Source organism: Castor canadensis, chromosome 11 (assembly GCF_047511655.1).
Source record: "Castor canadensis chromosome 11, mCasCan1.hap1v2, whole genome shotgun sequence".
In the NCBI taxonomy this organism is placed as follows: domain Eukaryota; kingdom Metazoa; phylum Chordata; class Mammalia; order Rodentia; family Castoridae; genus Castor; species Castor canadensis.
Window position 1 is genome coordinate 38,432,923 of NC_133396.1, and position 17,566 is coordinate 38,450,488.

General features: G+C 33.8%; 1 protein-coding gene across 2 annotated transcripts in view; it reads right to left on the reverse strand.

Moving 5' to 3' along the window:
- Window positions 1–17,566, reverse strand: part of Usp32 (ubiquitin specific peptidase 32) — a 171,594-nt gene that overhangs the window by 66,051 nt on the left and 87,977 nt on the right. For both annotated transcript variants that reach the window (XM_074046329.1, XM_074046330.1), the window contains exons 6-11: window positions 14,069–14,200; window positions 12,456–12,563; window positions 10,519–10,634; window positions 10,105–10,167; window positions 6,085–6,168; window positions 1,274–1,335 (exon numbers count right to left, since the gene is read on the reverse strand). In XM_074046329.1, coding sequence (XP_073902430.1) covers window positions 1,274–1,335; window positions 6,085–6,168; window positions 10,105–10,167; window positions 10,519–10,634; window positions 12,456–12,563; window positions 14,069–14,200 — 565 coding nt within the window. The remainder of the gene's footprint in view (window positions 1–1,273; window positions 1,336–6,084; window positions 6,169–10,104; window positions 10,168–10,518; window positions 10,635–12,455; window positions 12,564–14,068; window positions 14,201–17,566) is intronic.

Consider the following 17,566-nt stretch of genomic DNA (forward strand, 5'->3'; position numbering starts at 1 on the left):
CCACCACCTCAACTAATCTCAACTTTATATAGCATGGCCTCTTTAAATGATGACTATATAGACTTGTTCTTAAGTATTTCAAAAAAAATGCAATCCTATTTCAGTAAACCTCCAGAAATTCCCCAGAAGAAACTACTGAAACATTTGTATGCATAATACTTTTAAGAAATGGTGGGCTGGGTATAAGTCAGTGGTAGAGCACCTGCCTAGCATGTGCAGAGCTAGGCATGTGCAGTGTATTCAAATGCTAGCACTGGCAAAAGAAAACAACACTCCCCACCAAAAAAAAAAACAGAAAGAAGAGGCAAAGTGACAATGTATATATCTGAGTTTATTCTAAAAGCAAAGTTTAATATAGATTCCATCCTATTTCTGAAACTTTCTATTCAAATGTGTAGTATAATGGCAATACCAGAAAAACAATGAAAAATACTCAAGGTGTTAAAAACCAAACCACAGAAATAAAATGTGCAGACATTTTAAATATAACCCAGGCATTTTGCTGTAATTTATTCTATGTAAATCCTTAAGAAAAGGCATGCAAACTTTATCACTAAATTATTTCAATATACTAAAGAAAAACAGAGCTCATGAAGGATGAACAGGGCTACTATGAAATTATTTAAGACTGCATTAAAGATTTTACTAATATATAAGGAAATCATTTTATGTAATCTTGAGCTTAAATAGTAACAGAAAATAAAACAGTAATTCAAAACAGTCCTTTTTTGTGAAAACTGTACAAATAACTGTAGGCATGCATGTAAATAGGTATATAAATTATTAAAAATGTCAACACCAATTATCTGTAAATATAGAAGTTATGGGCATTTTTTTTGCTTCCTTTTGCTAATTATTCCATAAGAAACACAAATCATTTTGCCCCTCTCCCCATGGCTACCTTTTTAAAATGCCTTTTTTAATTAAAAAAATTTAGTAGTCTCTGGAATTTTAATGTAAACGTTTTTATTTTACTTTTTTGTGGTGCTCAAATTGAACCTAGGGTCTCCCGCCTGCTAGGGAAGTGCTGTGAGCTACTCTCTAGCCCCAGTGCAATTTTAATGTTAAACAGAATTTGACTTCTAAATTAATCTAGTCCTTAGCTAGGAAGGTCCTTTAATAAAAATATTTCTACATGCAACTATTTTGAGAGTTTTACAGTAATGATCACATTAAAGTGGGACACATTGTTACTTAGTGACCAATATATTTCAGTTGTTAGAAATTTCAACTATATAATAAAAAAATAAACACATGGAAGCTACACATTTACCTAATAATTTGTCCTTCTTCTTCTGGAGTAGCTGGTCTTAATCCTAGAACTATGTGACACACCTAGGGAAAAGCAAAAAGATCAATCAAACTTTATTTACTGGTGCCAATGACTAGAATATTTCACACTATGAAATATAAGAGATCCACTTTTTAGATAGATATCTGAATCAGCAATAGTTTTACTGGTGATTATCAAATGATCAATAATCTATCTGAGCAAAAAACTTTAGGTGTGCTTTCATCTGTATATATTTAATTTGGTGGAGTTTGAATGCAGGGCTTCATGCTTGCTAGGCAGGCGCTCTACCACTTGAGACACTCCAACAGCCCATTTTGTGTTGGTTTTTTTTGAGATAAGGTTTCTTGAACTATTTGCCCAGGCTGGCTCGAACTGTGATCCTCCTGATCTCTGCCTCCTGAGTAGCTAGGATTAAAGGTGAGCCAGTAGTCAGCAGTGTCCAGCTTCTATTTATTTTTTTAAGATGGAGGTTAACTTCCTAATCTCTAAGAAAAGAGAAAAGGAAAGGGAAAGAGGAAAAGGAAGAGGAAGGCGAAGGGAGAGAAAAGGTAAAGAATGGAAGAGAGGGAAGAAAAAGGGAAAAGGAAAAAGGAGGGGGAATAGAAGAAAAAAAGAAATACTTCCTAGACTATTTCATTAATACTGTATTTTTAATTCACTCATTCATTCACAAATGGAAAAACAATTTATTCCCAGCTTGGCAATGCTATTATTTTAACAATGCTTTCACAAGGTACATTTTCATTGTTACAAAGTATTCATTGGGTGAAATGTGTCACAATTTATTTATCCAATTATTGTTTGTAAGTATTTAAATCATTTTTTTGTTTTAGGCAATAACAGAGTGCATATAAAAACATACGTCAAGTTTCTATAGGGAATGCTTATGTCTAAGCTTCACAAATACTGTCAATTTCCAGTGATCATACCACTTTATACTGCCATTAGTAATGTGTGAGAATTCTACCTGCTTGTTATCAATAATATTTCAAATCACTTAAAAACTAACCATTCTGTTAGCTATTTAATAGTATTCCAAGTATGATTTTAACATACATTTGCATGATAACTAAAGAGTCTCTTTTCATAAATTTATAAGGTACTTGGATATTTTCTTTTGTAATAATTGTTCAGGTTTGTTGCACATTTTTATATTTGGATTCTGTAATTTCTTATTGATTTTTGTTCTTTGATTTGATACAAGACCTTTTTTAAGATTATACATGTTGCAAATATCTTCTATCACTCTGTGGCTTATCCTTTCATTCTCCTAATGGCATCTCTTGATAAAAAAGCTCTTCATTTTATTGACATTCAACTTAAAAACCTTTTCCTTTCTAGTTAATCCTGTTTAAGAACTCTTTGCCACATCCAAATCACCAAAATACACATTTTTTTCAAGAAACTTTATTTTTGCCAATTACATTTAGACTTATAACCTACATGAAATTAATTTGTATGTATGGTTTGAGGTAAGAATAATGATGTACTTTTCCACGTGTTTACTTAAAAAAATCCCTTTCTTTCTGCACTGGAATGTTGCTATAAGAATAGCATCAAGTACCACACAACCAAGTAACCACATATGATTGCTAGGTCTATTTTCTATTTCAGGACTCAAGGCTATCCCACTGATCTATCTGTGAAATTTTATGTAAATACCTCATTTTCTTAGATATTGTTTTTTTATAAAACTCCCTAGTACCTGGTAATATAAGTCCTCTAACTCTGACACTTAATATTAACTTGGTAATTCTTGGTCCTCTGGATTCTATATATTTAACATCAGCTTGTCAAGTTCCATAAAAACAAGGACAATAACCTTTTTGGGATTATGACTATGAGTGTAACAAATCTATAATCAATTTAAAGGGAATTGCCATTTTTATAATATTCAGTCTTTCAATTTGAAAACATTATCTTCTCTGTATTGCTTTCTATTGCTGCTATAACAAATTTAGTAGCTTAAAACAACATCCACTTGTTATTTTATAGTTCTGTATATTAGAAGTCAGGCACCAAGCCTCATGAGGCTAAAATCAAGATGTACACTCTAAAGATAAACATGTGTCCTTGCCTTTTTTAGCTTCTGGGGGCCACCCACACTTTTTTGCTCATGTTTCCTTTCTTTAACTTTATATTCAGCATCTTTAGGACCCTTCTTCCAAAGGTCCTCACCACAGATGAGAAAAGTTCTCTACTTATAAAGATACATGAGATTACATTTTGGGTCCATCTGGAAATCCAAGCTAATCTTCCCATTTCTAAGTCTTCAATCTGATACATCTGTAAAGTCTACTTTCACATGTAAGGTAACATACTCACAACTTCTGGGGACTGGGGCCTAAATATATTGGCAGAAGGCATTATTGTACCATCTCTCTCTCTCTTTTTTTTTAAGAGACAAGGTCTCAGGCTGGTGGAGTGGCTCAAGAGGTAAAAGCACCCTGAGTTCAAGCCCCAGTGCACAAAAAAAAGAGAGACACAAACACATGGTCTCCATGTGTTACCTAGGCTGGCCCTTAACTCCTAGGTTCAAGTGATCTTCCTGCCTCAATCTCCCAAGCAATTTATACTACCACAGTGTGCCTCTACACCTGGCTAGTCTATCATACTTTTTTTTTTTTTAAAGCAGGAGAGATTATTAAGAAAAGTAGCCAAAACAAAAGTATAGCTCCAAGATCTGGGAGGGATTCCAAGAGAGGGTGCTCCTAAGTCTATCATACTTTTTAACATGTAATTTTTTTTTGACAAATGTACAAAAAAGACCCTGATTATGTCTGGTATGCTCCCTGTAGAAAGAAAATAAAGATACCATCTAAGAAATATTTTTCAGAAACCTAAAACACCAAGTTAAAAGTGATCCTGTCAAAGAAAAAAAAAAGAAAACCTTAATTCAATATTGTATCACTAAATTTATCAGCTAATTCTAGCAATTTTAAGATACAGATAGAAAATAAAACTTAGTATAACTGCCTGCTTACTTATATTTTAATTGCATGTATAATTTTATAAGAACATTGGCATACAGGCCAAATCAAGTGTAGTAAAATTTAATAATAAATTTAGGTAGTAAATCAATTATGGCTGCTCTTTGACAAAAATCTTCGTTTTTCATAATAAAATATTAGAAACACATACACATATAAGTAAATCTCAAGTACTGGTTTGTTTATAAGTTAGAGAGTCATAGAAAAATAGTGCCACTCCAGGTCTTTCATAAGAATGGGAAAATAGGGAAGGCAATACCCAAAGTCAAAATGTTATACTACATGAGAACTACATGATGACTCAGACATAAACTTAAGTGATCAAAATGTTTATATATTAAATATGAGATAAAGTGGTTTTAAAAGTAACAATAGTAATCCAGACACAGTGGGACACTTCCATAATTCCAGCTACTTGGGAGGAAGAACTAGGAGAATCATGAGTTCTAGATTAGCCCAGGCAAAGGTAACAGAGGAGACTGTCTTAGAAACAAAATAAAAACAGAAGGGCTGAGGGTATGTCTCACACAGTAGAGTGCTTGTCTAGGAAGCATGAGGCAGTGGGTTCAATTTCCAGTATGGAGGGAAAAAAAGTAATAATAAAAGAGCTTACTATTAAGGATATTATTTTAAATGAGAGCAAAAATGGTTGACCAATTTTCAAGTTACCAAGCAAGTCAGTTCTATTTATAGCAGTCATCTATATTATTTATAAATATAAATAGAATATATGTAATATTCTATAATATACAATATTCTAATAACATATAATATAATAAAGGCATCACCTTGAATCCTAGCTGAAAATTATAACTGACTGATATAAATGAGTATCATAGGTTTATTGGATCATGTATTATTTAAATACATGACAATGAGTCATTAGATGTCAAGATGAGACAAATTTCCCTCTGTTCCAACATAGCTGTGTTACAAACTAGTAATTCTTTATTTAAAATGAAAGATCATGATATAATATAAACATATCAAACCATGCTAACCTTCACAAGGGTGCTTTTTAAGGGGAAAAAAAGAAAGAGTTCAAAATAACCACTATGAAAAATTAGAAAGTGTGAGTTATCTTTAAAAAAAATCAATGTGAGAGAACCAATTTAATTGGAATTGTTATCAAAATCTGGCAAGCCCAGTGGCTTAATGTTCACTTCTGATAGGTTTCCTTCCTTCCCTCTTAATCTTATCTGTTCTTTTTTTTTCTTACTTGGATTTTCTAAAGAATAAAACTTAGGAAATAACCTTGTAGCTGACATCTTGCAGCTAGAAGGGATGTGTTCTTTGAAAAATTTAGTTATTTATTTCCCATCTTTCTGATCACATTGCCTTACCTATTAGGAAGAACCCCCAAAAGATAACAATAGGTAGGGGGATGTAGCTTAGTGGTAGAACACTTGCACAACATGCACAAGGGCTTGGGTTTGATCCCCAGTACCAGGATGGAGTGAGTGGGGAGGCAGACAATAATGAAGAAAAATAACAAATTATGATGTCTCTCACAATTAAGAAGATTTTATATATATCTACATGCTTCTCTATCATGAGTTATAGTAAGAAAAACAAATGTAATGATTTCCATTCATTTTCTTATTTCCCACATCATGATTTTGAGAAGCTTCAGTGGGCATTCACACTCTAGATTACCAACATCTGGAGGTACACAATATAATGTAATTCTGTCTTTATAAAATATATGGTTTTGAAGCCTAGAGGCGACAGCTCTAACTATTATATGATTGAAAAGATGCAGAACCTCTGGTACTATTACCTTCTTTATTTGTCATTTACCTGGAAGAGGAGATTCAAAAATTCATTGGCAAGAACATTTTTCACACTCCAGATCTGATAGTCCTCCAGAGTAAGGTGTCCAATCTGAAAGTGAGACATTGATAAAGATCTCATGTTAAGACTTCTGAAAGCAAACCCTTAATCTATAGATGTAATGTGCTCATCTGAAAATAAGTCAACTAGTATAAGCTTACAAGTGACAAATCCTATGCAAATTCTATTTGTAATTTTACTCAAGCAATGAATAGAAACAAAACACTTATCATTGATAATCTTTCTCCAATAAAACCTGGGAAATAGCTTAAAATATTTTTATTTCAAGGGTTATCTATGAAAAACCCCAATAGGCTCTAGGTGAACAAAAGGGAATCAAAAAGCAGACTTTCTGGATTATGCTCTTTCATTCAAAAAATTTTTAAGACCTTTTAATGAATATGTACATTACATTTTACCAAAATACAATTTAATATTATTTTTCTAAATTAAGTAATGCAACTTTTTATTTTTTTGTTATGATACTGGGGCTTGAACTCAGGGCCTACACCCTGAGACACTCCACCAGCCCTTTTTTGTGAAGAGTCTTTTTTGAGATAGAGTCTCATAAACTATTTGCCCATGCTGGTTTCAAACTGTGATCCTCCTGATCTCTGCCTTCTGAGTAGCTAGGATTACAGGCGTTAGCCACTGGAACCTGGCTTAAGTAAAGGAACATTTTTGTTATGTCAATACATATAAAAACTACATATACATATTGAGGCTAATATATCATATCATCAAATGTTTATTTCACATGTTCAACAACTGCCTAATAATCCTAGATGAATGTTTTTAGTTTTTGCTCTTTAATAATACTGATATATTGTCTTTTTATCATATAATATCATGATACATAAGATTTTCAATTGCCCTTATTATAATTAGTGGCTTTCATGAGATAATTTCTATTTAACTTGTCAATACCAATCTAAATGTTGGCTAAAAATAGAAAAGCAGTTTTTCCTCTTCACATTCCTAAGTCTTCTACAATTCAGAGGGTAAATTAGTGTAAACTCATTTTTGTTTGTTTGCCAAGGTGCATTTAATCACAAAATTTTAGTTTGTGGTAATGCAAACATATAAGGCTTAACTAGGTAAGGTGGAGGATGTAGCAATTTAGTGAATTTCACATATACAATAGGAAATACTGCCCATTTTCTTTAAAAACTTTAGACAACTAAATACACAAAAGATGTTCTAGTAACATTTACCATCACTTTCTTTTCTGCCTCAAATTTACTCGTGGCAATCAATTAATAAGGAAAACACACACATGATTTCCTTTTCTTTTTTGGTAGTACTGGGATTTGAATCTCTCTCTTTCTTTTTTTTTTGGCAGTACTGTGGTTTGAACTCAAGGCCTCATGCTTACTTCGCAGGCCTCTACCACTTGAGCCATTCTGCCAAGAATCACATCATTTTTAACAGAAAAAAAAAAAAGCTGACTTGTGGAACCACTGAAGTGTAGGTATATGTCAACTTTTATAACCAAGCAACAGACATCAACAGACATGTGAGGATTTTAATGGTTAAGAAAAGCTTCTAAATTCAGGTAGAGAAATCAGCTAAAGAGCCAGAAAAATAAAAAATAAAGAGCAATAAAACAAACCCCTTACTCCACTCTTTTTTTTTTTAAAACAAGTTCCTATTAAAAAATTTAAAAGGTAAACTGGCTTGAGGAGTGGCTTAAATGGCAGAGTGCCTGCCTAGCCACCATGAGGCCCTGAGTTCAAACCCAAGCACCACCAAAATAAATAAACAAATAAAAATAAAGGTAGCTTGAAAAGGGGCAGGCAAACCACTAGATTATGCCTAGCATTGAATCACAGAATCTTTCTTATCATGATCACCTTCTTAAATTATCCTATTTACGCATAAGAAAGAGGAAGTGTTTTGAAGAATTTTGTTAGGTTTTCCACTCCCCCAATCTAGTACAAGAAGCTGAAAACATCTGGATCTATTACATAATACATAATGCCCTCAGGGATCTTTGACTGAGAAGCCTATGTATTGTTGTACACGCAATCAGAACTCTAAATTATTCCTCTAGTCACCAATTATTAGTAATTCCTCTTGCCTTTGAGAATAACTTTGTAACTATAGCCTTATGATTTTATTTTTTGGTGGTAATAGGGTTTGAACCCAGGGCCTCACTTGAGTTATGGCTCCAATTCTAGCAATAAGTTTTTTGGGTACTAGGGTTCAAATTCGGGGCTTTGTGCTTGTGAGGCATGCACTCTATACTTGAACTATGCCTCTAGTCTTTTTTGCTTTAGGTATTTTTCCCATAGGGCTTTGCTTTATGTATGGCTGGGCTGGCTTGGACCTCGATCTTCCTATTTATGCTTTCCCCATAAATGGGGTAACAGGTGTGTGCCAACATGCCCAGTATTTAATAGCTGAGATGGAGTCTTGCTAACTTCTTGCCTAGGCTGGCCTCAACTATGATCCTCCTGATCTCTACATCCTGAGTAGCTAGGATTATGGGCATGAGTCATTGTGTCTGGCTTCTTTTGCTTTTTTTTTTTTTTTTTTTTTTTTTTAATGACAGGGTCTTGCTATGTAGCTCAAGTTGGCCTCAAATTCTTGATGCTCTCCTGTCTTACTACCCAGAGTGCTGGGATTACAGACATGTACCACCATGCTCAGCCCACAAAGCAATTTCTAACAGAAAACTTCAGGTTTCTGTTCTTATACGTATCAAATGAAAGTAGATACTTTAGTTTTTGACAAAGGGAGGTGAAAGAAAGGGGGAAGACTGTATTGCCAGAATAGTTATTCTAGCTGTTGTCAGAAAACTCAAAAGAAGCTCTTCCATAACTGAAAAAAATGTCTTCTTAAAGAATATATGCTGTCTGGTGGAGTTGCTCAAGTGGTAGAGGAACTGCCTTGCACACGCAGGGCCATTATTTCAAACCCCAACACCACAATACCCCAGAACCACAATAAACAAATGAATAAATGAAACACATGCACACATATACAGGTACCAGGCCAGAAATGGTAGCCTGTAATTCCAGCTATTCATGAGGCAGAAATCAGGAAGACTTCAGTTCAAGGCCAGCCTGGGCAAAAAAGTTGGTGAGACCCCCATCTCAACAAATAAACTAAGTTTGGTATACTGTAATCCCAGATATGAGGGAGGCATAGGTAGGAAGACCTTGGTTTGAGGCAGGGCCAGGCAAAAACTTCAGACCCTATCTGAAAAATAACTAAATGAATAAAGGGTTGGGGGCATAGCTTAAGTGGTGGAGCACTTGCCTAGCAAGCACGAGGCCTTGAGTTCAAACAAAGGTGGGGACTTGGTGGGGAGGGAGAAGTACCATCCAGATTTAAGATAAGAAAACATCTCCGTTACCTAAGATATCCTTAGGGTCTTTTCCAGTTAATCTACCCACTCGTGAAATCACTGTTCTAACTTCCATCAAATGTTAGATTTGCACTGTTATTAAACTTAATATAAATGGAGCCTGGCACTGCTGGCTCACGCCTGTAATCCTAGCTACTCAGGAGGCAGAGATCAGAAGGACTGAGGTTCAAAGCCAGCCCAGGGAACTAGTTCAAGAGACTCTATCTCGAAAAAACCCATCACAAAAAATGGTTGCTGGAGTGACTCAAGATGAAGGCCTTGAGTTCAGGCCCTAACAGAAATGGAGCTATATAATATATACTGTTTTATGTTTGTATTCTTTTATTCAACATAGTTAGCCTTACCAAAAATACTGAAATGAAGAAATCAAATTATAAACTATAGATGTCAACGGCTGTGTTTACTTACTTCTTATATTAGATTTAATAAGAGTTTTTTAAAGATGCAATGGGTTATCTTCAGAGATAATGTGTAGGTACTGTAACCACAGAGCCAGATAAAGACTTGCTAGGGATGATGCAGAAGTTATTTGCTTACATGTATAAACTATACATCTTGACTTAAGCATACACAGTATTTTTAGAAAAAGATAAATTAGTAATAGCCAGACTCACCTTTGTGGTATCATGTGCATTCAATATGCTTTCTACAATGTCAGAGAGATCCATATGCAATTCCTTTAAAAGAAGCAACCCAAAAGAATAATAAGAAAACACTAAGTGAATATAAATTTTTATTTTATTACTCCGTACTGCATGTTGGCTAAATATTTTTGGATTAGTATAAATAGATTCTGATGTTATTTCAAACATAATTTTCCTATTGTTTCATTCTTACTTTACACAATAAGTTTATTAAATTTTTCTAATGCAAACTCTGCAATTTTGCATTTTTAGCTATGAATATTGAGTAGCATAATATAGCAACTAAAGGCAATAATAAATTCTTTTTTCTCTCTCTTTTAAATCATTCACTCCATTTTCCTATTCAAGGTTTACATGCAACAAGATTTAATAATCAGGACTTACAGGGATATCATCAGTGCGGTTGTCCTTCCAGACCTCTAAAAGTGCAACCACCATGTCTCTGAGTTCAACCCGGGAGAGAACACCATCACGGTCGACATCAAACACCTTGAAGCAAACTAATAAAAAGAAACTCTTAAGAAGGGAAATGTATTATAGATTCTGAAATATAACACATTTTATTAGAAGGTGCTCTTTTTTATTATTAGTTTTTCAAGCAAGTACATTCGGCAGATCTTATCAGGGAACAGACTATAGTATATCATTGTATTTTTTGGAACTTACAGAAGTTCCCAAACAGACTTCATGAATCTACGTCTAAATCATTACTCAGATTGGGGGGCTATCAGGTAGAGCTAACTTTTTAATTTTGGGCAGCATTGGGGTTTGAACTCAGGGCCTCATGCTTGCTAGGCAGGCGCTCTTACTGCTTCAGTCACTCCACCAGCCCAGAGCTAATCTCTTTACAAAGCAGAAAGAACTAAGTCCTTATAATTATAAATAAGTAGTATTTATTTAAATACTATTTTTAATACAGTAACTATTACCTTACAGATTTTAAAGAGGTTACACAAGTCCATAAGTTAATTTCTTTCTTTCCTTTCTTTACATTTTTTTCTTTTCTCAGTATACCAGGCAAGTACTCTACTAGTGAGCTAAATCTCCAACCCACTTAATTTCCTTTCCCACATCCCACCACTCCTTTCCAGACAGGATCTCACTATGCACCCTAGGATGGTCTCAACCCACAATTCCCCTGCCTCAACATCCAGAGTGTTGAAATTAAACTGGGCACTGCCATGCCAAGCCCAAATATCTTAATTTCTAATGCTCAAAACTGACCATTGCAGAGTTGTTTCTTATATGCTTACAATATGACATCTATATTGAGAATCAGTAACAAGATGATGTAAAGACAGCCTGTTTCCACTTTACCTCTCTCAAGTAACTAAGACACATTCATTTTCTTTTTGTCAAGAACAATTTCAACTCTTCAAAGAATTTCACATATAATATACTAAGAATCAGAAAATCAGCAATTTGTTAATTAACTCCAATAGAATGACTCTAATTTTTAACTTCTACTAACCCATCAGCAAAGAAAAAATTTTTAAACTTTTAAAGACAATAAATAACCTCAAATGAGAAGCAGAGGTCATTGTCTCCTTATTTAACACTAAATTTTAATTAAAACAAGTCACTTGTCATAAAGCCAGCTTGAGATAATTATATATTCACAAGGAATTTAAAAAAACAACCTGAATTTTTAAGATAAAATATCTATTCAGACACTCCCATAGATTATGTTATTAAATCAAGTGAGTGAATCATTGAACGACATTACTAAATAAGATAAAAATACCAAACACAACACCGTAACATTTGTGAAGCTCTATTTTAGGAAGTCAGAAATAATTACCCTTGTGAACATATTTGCTTTAGATTCCAATTACATGTAAAGTGTTTCATTTTATCAAGCATGGTTAAGATTTAATAATGTAACATATTTATCCTTATAAATCATGCTATATCACTTTAGCTAGGTTATAAAGACCACTTAGTATTAAATAAAATTATGTTCTTACAAATTTCATTTTGTCAATAAAATATAAATGTGCACAAATGACAGAAAATAAGTTATACTTCAGATTATACAAAACACAAAATTCTCCACAGAGTAAAAGAAAACACTTCCTAAATATTTAAAATTTTCACTTACTATGAATTACAGATTTTTCTGGAAAATAAACCCTATTATTGACAGCAAGTATTCCAAACTGCTCCCCAGTAAAAAAAGAACAGATGATTACAACTTTAAGAATGACCTCAGTAAAACACCAACATGAGATTAACACTTATCACAAATGATCTTACATGGATGCAGCTAATTGTTTTCTGTACATAATTTGTAATTTTTGGACACTGCTTATCCCACTTACATTTTTGTCTTTCAGCCAGGGGTCCCCTGCAACAGGCTGATAACCCACAGGATATCTCCTTAAAGTCTATGTGATTGTCACGATTTTCATCAAAAGCATTAAATAAACCTTTAATAAAATTTAAAAAAAAAGACAGCATAAACAAACTTCCTAATGTTAATATTGACATGCTTATGAAAGGAGGAATGACTATGTCCCATAAACTGTCTGAATTGAAAAAAAAGTTTATTAGTAGATCCCAATGTCTCAGGAATTTCTTTTTCTCTTAGCATAATTGTAACTGAAACTTATGTTCCCAGAAGAAACATATTATAATCCTTTCATATGATTATGTCTGTCTCTAACTCTCATATAAATTCTAATAGATTAAAGATGCCTATGATATCTTTTTTAGTTGACAAGTAAAAACTTAAGGATCAAGAAAGGTCAGAAATTACAACCATTATCCTAACTTACAAAGATTGAGAAGAAAAAGGACAGCAAAAAGTTGAGTTGCTTATTAAATAAATATTCAAAAAAACTCTCTCATGAAGCAAAAGGAAATATACTATAAGAAGATATTATTTACTACAGTATCTTTTATTACTACAAAGTGTGCCACGCCTCCAGTCCTAATCCTATGTTTTCCAAACTGTTTTTATTTTTTATAAAATAAATGGAGTATTTTTTATTTTAAGTGAAATATTGGTCTCCTGTTCTAAAGAGGTAAAAATACAACTTTACTGTTGAAGGCAGTGGAAACTCAGAGTGTTATCTGCTCTGGCTTCCTTAATGAGTACTTTTGAAAAAGTATCTGAAAAAAATGCAGATCATATATTCCAGGAATCTAATTCAGTGTCCCAGTTTAAAAATTAGAAAACTAAAGCTCAACAGGAAGTAGGTTTAAAAACTTCAGAACCAGACTGAGGGTGTAGCTCAGTTGGTAGATTACTTGCCTAACATGAACAAGGCTCTGAGTTTGATTGCCAGCACTATATAATGCCCAAAACAAAAAACCTTCACAACCAGAAGCAGAACTCTAGTAATCAGATTCCAAATATGGTATTTATGGTATCATCTTTAGTTCTTTCTTTCTTTTTTTTTTACATGACAGTAACCATAAGTCTGGAGCAATAGTGGACCTCAGAGATGTTCTTATCTAGCAGTCTGCATTCTCTTTTTTTTTTTGGAGGGGTTGGCAACAGGGATACAGCAGTAAAATCTTATATGAACAACAAAAAAGTGGAGGCACTTTAGCTGAGAAAGATGTAGAGTCATGTAAGTAAACTTGGAGCTCTGCCTATTCAGTGACCACCACTCCAATCCATGTGTTTTCTGCTAACACGTCTTATTAGAACACAATTTTATAACCACTGACTTGGTCAAACTCATTTTATCTATGAGAATATTAAGGTGCAGAGAGTGAAACTGATTTATGCAAGGTCACACAGTTAGAATATGAAGCTTGAGACTGCAATCTTAATTTCCACCTTAGTTTTTGTACACTATAGTACACCATTGGCAAGAAACTTGCAAACTATGGTCTTTCAGAGTTAAAGGAATTAAAAATAAGAGATGGATTCAGGTATATTTATTTACCAATGAACATTTGTAGAAAATGGAATGATTCTTACCTTCACTTAGAGAAGGACGAAGAGGTGGTGAAACCAAAGGGCCAAAGGTCTCTAAATCAAATCGTCCAGTCCGAGATTGAGCCTTCAGCAACCAATACCGTTTTTCGAGATCAATGATGTCTGATTCCTCCACTAAGAGTCAAATCAAGTAAGATTAAAAAACCTCAGAGTGTTCTGGGCAGTTAATTAATCCTTATACCTTCCATGAATACATTTTATCAATGAAGTTTCTAAAAATAATTATGACAAACCAAAACACTGAAAGATAAACATATCATAATTAAATGGTAGGAAAATTAAATTAAAATACCAAAAAACAAGTGAAAAAAGCAATCAGAAAAAAGAAAGTTACAATTTATCATTAAGTAGGCTGCTTAAATACAACATATAAAATATACAACTGATCCATTTCTTTTAGTCTTTTCAAATAACTTTTATATTTGCTTTAATTTTTTAAATTTTTAACCTTTATTTTCTGTGTACAATTTCTCTCCTGGCTACACTGTAAACATAATAGCAGGACCCAGGTCTCGTACATTCTGCCATTATGCTGACTTACACGTTCAATACTTATTGAATAAATGGTGTATCAAAAATTAAGGTAAATTTCAATCATGGCTAAATTTAATGTGTTTTTTCCTTCCAAGGAATTTAAAAAAAATAAAAAAGCATATACAAGATATTTATTTTCAACTAGACACAGAAACCAAAGAGCTTCTATTTTAAGTGTAAATCTGGGAATGTGAACTTCGGGCCATAATGTGTAACTAGTATCACATTTGCCCTTGTGCCATAAATGACTAGAGACACATACAAAACATAAAGTATTTCTAGAAATTACAGAACAGGCAGTGCAGGATTGCGATTTCACAAGATCAAGGAAACTAATAAGGTGACCACTTTCATTTCTTGGCTTTCTGATTGCATTCACTTTCCAAACCTTAACAAGGCATAAGGAACTTCACTTTACAGAAATTTCACTGAGTTAAGAACAGAGGCTAGTATAGAGAGGATGAGGTGAAATTTGGAGAGAAACTATTGGAGAGGAAAGAATTAGGCAAATAAAGAGCTCCAAAAATCTATGTGGGTGTCCTGCTGAGTTTTAGCAGAAAACTAAGCGGTATATGCAGAGTGAAACTCATTAATGCTGGGCTAGGAACAAATACTGAGGAACTGTATATTGAAAAATCCCAGAGCTCATGTAGGGCTGGGAGATCCCATATAACCTTCATAATGTCTAGCATTGAAAGAAAACATAAAAGTAGAAAAATATGTCACAAAACCAATAGAGAAAGACTTAGAAATGACAGATAATGGAATTAGCAGACAGGACTTCAAAATATCTGTTACAAATATTTTAAGAATTAAATATATCAAGGAAAGAAATGGCAACTATAAATAATTATGAACTGGGATGACTAAAGATGGAGAGTGAAATATTTGAAATAAAATATCTGAAATAATAATAGCAGAAATTGTCCGAAATTTGGTGAAAAATAATCCCCCAGATCCAACCATAATCTGGTTGCTGATAAAGAAAAAAATCTCAGAGACTGGGGATGTTGCTGAAAGATAACTTATTTGCCCAGCATGAGTAAGGCCCTGGTTTGAGTGGAAACACTGGGGAGGGAGTGAAGGGAAAGGCAAGGGAGAGGAAGAAGAGAAGGAAAGGGGAGGAGGAGAAAGAGAGGAGAGAGGGAGTGAATGAATGAGAATATCTTTGTTTTTATTAGCATACATTAATAGTACAAGATAAATCCACAGACGCATACATTGTACTTTGAACAAATTAACCTCCTCTATTATATTCCCTTCCCTTAATTCTCCGCTCTCCTCCCCCCTTCTTCAAACAGTATTTGGTAGGTTTCATTATGCTATCTTCATAGACAGACAGATTTAACTCTCTTCACCCGCAGAACCCTATACTCCCAGACAGTCTCCCTTTTATACTCATGTCCCAATATTATTATTATTGTTGTGGCATATGAGCAAAAACAGGAGATATTTGGCTTTATAGCTTGGCATATTCTCACTCAATATGATGATCTCCAGTTCCACCCATTTTCCTGTAAATAAACACATGGCCGGAGAAAGCGGGTGCAGTGTCACCTCCCCCAGTGTGCTTAGAAAGGGGAAAGCTTGTAGCAGCGGCTCACGCTCACGCACAGAACTCTAAGTAAATAAAGACTGCAGGGCCAGAGATCTGCATAAATAAAGCCTCCAGCAACATCAGGCTGACAGAAGCAGGCAGGCGAGCCACAGCTGCAGATAGCCATTCACAGACCTGTCTCCACACTTTTTTTTCCTCTCTCCTTACTTTTGATGAGAAAACAACCGAACTACACCTGCATGCTGAAAAACTTATTGAAACTGTATTGCATTTGAACTTGGGACACTTTGTGGGTTTTTTTTGTTGTTGTTGCTTTGTTTTGTGCAGTTCTGTTCTATTTTATTTTTCCCCTTTGATAAGACACCTACAGAACAACATGTGAAGCACCATATCCAGGATATCCAGAATATATAAAATTTTCATTTTATATATATATATATTTTTTCTTTCATTTACTTATATTTTATTTTTATTCTTATCTTTATTCTTTTTATTTTTTATTTTCAATCCTCTGCCTCTCTAATGCCTTTTCAGTTTACGACTGATTAGTACACTGTTTCTCCCTGTTTATACCCTTGAAACTTTTTTGTTTGTTTTGTTTTTCTACTTGTTTATTTGTTTTTCCCTTTCCTTTAACTTCTTTGTTTTCCATCCCCTCTCACCCTTCCATTCTAAATATCACTAGTGCTATTATTACAAGCCAGAAAATACTTAACTGCACACAGTCCAGAGACAATAACAACAAGAGCAATGACGGGAAGACAGAAAAAACAGGGAAACCAGTTTCCCCACAGCAAAAAGTTAGTACAGGAACCAAAGGGAAATGAAGAAAACAGATACTCAGATCCAGACTCCAACAAAATGAAGATAAACTATGCCAAAGAACCCAATGAGGCTCATAAGAATAATCTAAAAGAAGAAATACTACAGGTAATCAATGAGAATTTTATAGACATGATACTGGATATGGGCAATTAAAATGTACAGGAGACACTCAAGGAATTCCAAGGCAACAAAAATAGAGAATTTGAAAAAGCAAAAGAAGAAATAAAGGAAACCATAGAAGCACTGTATAAACACCAAAGTGAAACAGAACACGATTAATAAAGAGATAAATGAACTCAGGAAAATAATAGACAACATTAAAGAGGAAACGACACAGGATATGGAAAACCGTAGAAAAAAGAACGAAACAGAATTGCAAGACAAAACGGAAGGCCAATCCAGCAAAATAGAGAAAAAGAAGACAGAATCTCAGAACTCGAAGATGAAATGGTAATTAAAGGAAAAACTGAAGAACTATTAATTAAACAACTCAAGACCTGTGAAAAGAAAATTCAAGAACTCACCAACTCCATCAAAAGACCAGCAAAACTATCATTCAAAAT